This window comes from Bidens hawaiensis, unplaced genomic scaffold (assembly GCF_021521415.1).
Source record: "Bidens hawaiensis isolate Kalapana, Puna unplaced genomic scaffold, B.hawaiensis_p1.1 tig00000599_1, whole genome shotgun sequence".
NCBI lineage: Eukaryota > Viridiplantae > Streptophyta > Magnoliopsida > Asterales > Asteraceae > Bidens > Bidens hawaiensis.
In genome coordinates, this window is record NW_027491036.1 from 2,655,106 (window position 1) to 2,660,223 (window position 5,118).

A 5,118-nucleotide genomic window follows, 5' to 3' on the forward strand; every position below is an offset into this window, starting at 1 on the left:
TAAAGACAGGACTACAGAAACCTTTCGTTTATCGTTTGAAAACTCACAAACATAATACCTAAAAATAGACATGTATTAAAGGTTCCTATAATGTCTCTAGTATAATGGAACATTGCTCTTATGAAGTGGCACATGACACCGCGTATATCTAATAGAAACTACTTGCATAGTTGAACAATAATGATGTTGGCTTTGTTGGTCTCAATGGTTTCTTTTGGTTTCATTTTTAATAAACACCAACATGATCATCACAAAGTTCACGGCTCACAATCAGAGTTAGTCAGTATAGTCAGATTTATTGATTTGAGTCAGAATTAAAAAGTTTGAATGAAATGTTTATTTTTTTGAATTCACCTTGGACAAGGTCAAGTCAAAATTAATTTTGCAAATGGTGGATGCCTATTTGTGCGCGTCCTAAAGGTGAAGAGTGTTAGAGGTGACAATTTTAACCTCTTTATGTTGATTCCGATTGTATTTGATTGATAAGAAAAAAAAGCAGGTCAAACGGGTTCAACAAATCTAACAATTTTCTTGAGTATGTATTATCAAATGCTAATAACCTCTTGTTTTGTTTTGTTTTGTTTTGAAGGCAATGATATTATTTTATAAGATGCAAATCTTCAATCTTTCTAACAATGTTAGTACATTATTATAGAAACTCAAAACAGATGGACAAAACAACAGAACGTTCATGTGACAACCCACCAACCAAACTTGAATTACCTTAAGAAGATTATGTTTTTAATGGAGTTGGAGCAGGAGCTGGGGCTGGAGCAAGAGGAATATCCGCAGGAAAAATCAACCTTCGATTATTGGCAAAACTGAAAGAATACAAAATATTGCAGTCAACAGAACAAATTGGTGAGGTGATTTTACTAGAGGTGACAAGTTTGACTCGTGTCATTAAGAATGGGTCAGTTCGGGTCGGGTTATGTTTTTTTCTCTAATGGGTAGAAAGTTTCTAAAGTATATGTATTTAATGTATAAAACCTGTTAAACAATATCATCCCAAAAAATGTTATTGTTATTCCCAGTAAGATAAAATTTTCTATTGAAACTAATGCAGCTTGTATTAGAAATAAAATTAATATATAAAGTGTCAAATTTTAAGATAAAAGGTGTTTTCAGTTAATGCAACCCCCAACCCCTTCCAATCTGTCAAAAAATTACCCATTTGACTCGAACGTGTTTCTGTTACCTCATAGGTGTGAACAGTGAAAAGGAGCCGTTGTTCGGAACATATCCTCTCAAATTATTTCTTGATAGATCACTGCAAAAAAGTAAAAGAAATCAATATAAATTTTATATTTGTAGCAATATAGACATGAATTGGTAAAACCGGGCCAGCCCACTTTCATATAACTCACAGAACTTGTAGCGTAGTAATGGTAGTCAATGAATATGGAATAGTTCCTGTCAAAGCGTTGTTGTTGAGACGACTATCCTTGCATAAGAAGCAGATAAACAACACCGTTATTTTTCAGATAATCGCAACGATAACTTACTAACAGATGACTGATTCCGGTTGTGTTTTATCTTAAATGGATTAGATTGATCAAATAAGCTATAAGAGGAACGGTTCAAACATTTTAAAAGTCACATAAAGTTTCGGGCTAATTCTAAGATTGTAATAATATTGTTAATGTACTGATCATTAATGTAGTAATAGTTATCAAGAAAACAATGTGAATGATGTGAAATCATACAGGAAGCGAAGTTTCTGAAGCTTGCCCAATGATGCTGGAATGTGACCTTCTAACTTGTTCAGGAAAAGATCCAAGCTTACTAAACTCGTTAAGTTCCCAAGATGTTGAGGAATTTTTCCGCTTATGTTATTGTTGTAGAGCTCCCTGTCACACATAACATTAATTTAGCACCATGTTGGTATTGGTAACAACTAGAAGCTGTAAAATGGACACGTTAGACGCGGGGTTGGATAAATGGTACAACTTGGTAGGAGTTAATACTTGGTTGGCTTGGCCCAAATTTATTGATATTGTCCAAAACTCTCACCTTGTCTACAGATAATTAATGGGTCAAACGTGATTGTTACATTATTTCCAATATAATTTGTCTTTAATAAAACAAATTAAGATGTTTTTTATGTACTCAATGGTCACATTTTTTGCTGTTTGGCCTCTTGATCTGCTTCCTTTTCCGCCAACTCTTTTTTATTTTATTCAGTTGAAAACACCGAAATTATGGAGTATTAGGCAAGGGAACTTTGTTAGATAAAGTAAGACTTACAAGTACTGAAGATTCACAAGCTGGCCAAGCTGTGGAACAAGTTGACCAGTCAAGTTGGTAGTTCCAAGATCGCTGCGAATGTAGAATTCTTTGTAAGACTTTGCGAGGAGAAATTACTAATATTGTTAAAATTGTGTATAAGCTTACACTCTTGTAACGGTATTCTGATTGTCGCAAGTAACATGGTCCCAAGTACAAGGATTGACTAGAGTTCGATCCCAACTTTGAAGAACGTTGTTAGGATCGCGTAACTGTTTCTTGAAGGCATACAATGCATCACCTGTCTTACACATAAACTAGGTTACTTGCTCATCTTAAAAGCATCAAATTACATGAATAAATCGCATACCTTCAGCATTCCCATAAACAAGGGACACGTGATAATATAATACAGAAACAAACCAGATGAGAGCACAAGTTGAAATCAGAGAGTGGATCCGACCCATTTCGACAAAAGGGTTGTGTTTGGATCAAGCCAAAGCCTAACAGTTACTGGACCAGATAAAGATATACAGAAATGATCAAATTATTGTAGCTTTTAAACACAGCTCAAAGTGACAAAGTCAAGCTAGTTCTACAATCCACATATAAAACAGTTGAATGGACTTTTGGGAGTCAAATCTTCTAGAAATTTTCTTATTAATATTCTGTCTCTTCTAAAAAGACAAGTGGTGGTGGGAAAAGTCGGTTATTTTACTGGATTTTTCCATATATTTTCTTAATTTGCATTGGCAAGGGACTTCTAAAAGGCTTTGCAACCCATCTTTAACTAAGTTTGAATACTAGAAATATGATGCTATACCTTATCAGTTTGCATACATTTGATAAGGCCGTCTTCGTGGGGCCTGGGACGTGTTAAAAAGGGCCTCTAAAATCGCATTTTTAATTATATGTGATAATTTGACAAATTTTAGCCCTGCTTGCGGTGCGCACATATGATGTATATATGTGTGAACCCTCGGGTGGGCAAAAGTGAAATTGCACTAATTTTGACGTTATTTTACTAATCTCGTGAAAATAACGTTAAAAGTGACGGACGGTTAATCAGGCATCATGTAGTGGCGTTGATAGCCGAATGACAAGGGTACATGCACCGATCAGCCGGTGTCCCGATGATTGAGTGCTATGTGCCTTATGTCCAAGGCTTGATGCAAAACTACTATCGAGCCGGGGGTCTCACCGGAAGCAGCCTCTCTATCCTTATGGGGTAGAGGTAAGGCTGTCTACATCTTACCCTCCTCAGACCCTACTATAGCTTTGTTATTGGTGGGATATACTGAGTACGATGATGATGATGATGATGATAATTTGACAATTTTACCATTATGGTTGCCTTTCAGTTTAAATAAACAAAAATAAGTAATAATAAACAAATTACTAAAATGACTCATAAAAAACACAAATGAAAAATTTGTCTATAAAAAAATAAAAATAAAATAGAAAAAAACACCACTTGTGAGAATTTAACCAAAAACCCTTAGTTCCCTAACCTACCACGCTTTCCATTCAACCAATGAGTAATTTTGTAGGATTTCTTTTTTAAATAAAATTATATATCAAATATTAACAATTGGGGGCCTCAACCATTTGGGCTAGCTCAAGTGGCCAGCCAAATAATGGGTAAGAGCTTGATGTCGGTTGGCCTCTCAAGTTCGAATCTTGATGGCGACACGAGTTTTCTATTAGAGTGTCCCTTCCCAGAGAGCTTGCTCTTGTGGGCGGACAACTCCTGTCAAGTGGCAGGGGCTCGAAATTTTCTCGTGGAACGCCTAGCCAAACTCGGATGTCAAGCATGGGCCCGGTTAAAACAACATAGTCTTGGCCCGAGTGGGGCGGTTGGGGCTCTCTCTAAGAGCTGTGGCTGGTTATTCAACCACTAATAAAATCACCGTTCAAAAAAAAAACAATTGGGGGCCTCGGTCCGTCGCCCTCTATTTGGGCCATGCCTAACACTTGATGAAATCGAGCTCGGACCCTCATGAGGTGTCACAAAATTTTTGCCACATAAATGGTTCTAAACCTTTAATCAAGGGTTTTTGCTTGTTTTATTATCACCGTTAAATGGGGTGTACGGGAGTGTAAACAAGGCAAGTTACTCATGAGCTATTCAAGATATCGGCTAGTCAAAAACTTAGATCGAGCCGAGCTTAAACGATCTCAGGTTAAACAAAAAGTTAGTTTATTAAACAAGCCCGCCCTTCATTTATCGAGCTCAAGTAGGCTTGTGAGCCTAAAAGATATTACATTTTCTATATAGTGTTGAGTATATATTTACATTTTACACGATAGTTATTGTATCATTATATATAAAATTATCATTAAAGTAACTAAAAGTATATATGTATATACAAAAACTGTAGTCATACATTAATTAAATACATATAATTGTGTATATATGAATTGGTATAGTTAATAAACGAGACAAGCTAAAAAATTAGTATAGCTTGAAACAAGGCAAACTTTAGCTCGAGCTTCCATAAATCTGTTGAGCAGAGCGCAACTTAAATGAGATTGGGCTCGGCTGTCTTCATCCCTAACCATGCACAAAGGACTTCACAGTCGAAATATGAATATCCGTTATAATCATATTTATACTAGAGTGATCTTTTATCAATTGTAAGTTGTTAATTTTAAATATGGACTGTTTAAAAAGAGTGATACATGCAGTCATACAGTTGCATCCATATTTTTTAATATTTAATTTGTATATAATATTTCATAATAGAAATATTGATACCGATCCCTCGGTGATAATCAAATGGCTCAAGAACGTAGATGGTAATCAATGATTTGAGCCCCACACGTAGTAAACGGACCTTCGTTCACCCCGTACGACTGCTACGAACCACCGTATTCAACGACGGACCACCG

At 35.8% G+C, this 5,118-nt stretch overlaps 1 protein-coding gene across 1 annotated transcript; it reads right to left on the bottom strand.

The window, feature by feature from the left end:
• Positions 1-664: 664 nt before the first annotated feature.
• LOC143636641 (uncharacterized) lies at positions 665-2,766 on the bottom strand. Its single transcript, XM_077104186.1, has 7 exons — positions 2,597-2,766; positions 2,395-2,527; positions 2,248-2,319; positions 1,707-1,850; positions 1,368-1,439; positions 1,199-1,270; positions 665-821 (listed from the first exon to the last, which is right to left on the bottom strand). Exons 1-7 carry the CDS (start codon positions 2,691-2,693, stop codon positions 734-736), a joined length of 678 nt encoding a protein of 225 aa, XP_076960301.1. The 5' UTR covers positions 2,694-2,766; the 3' UTR covers positions 665-733.
• Positions 2,767-5,118: the final 2,352 nt, after the last annotated feature.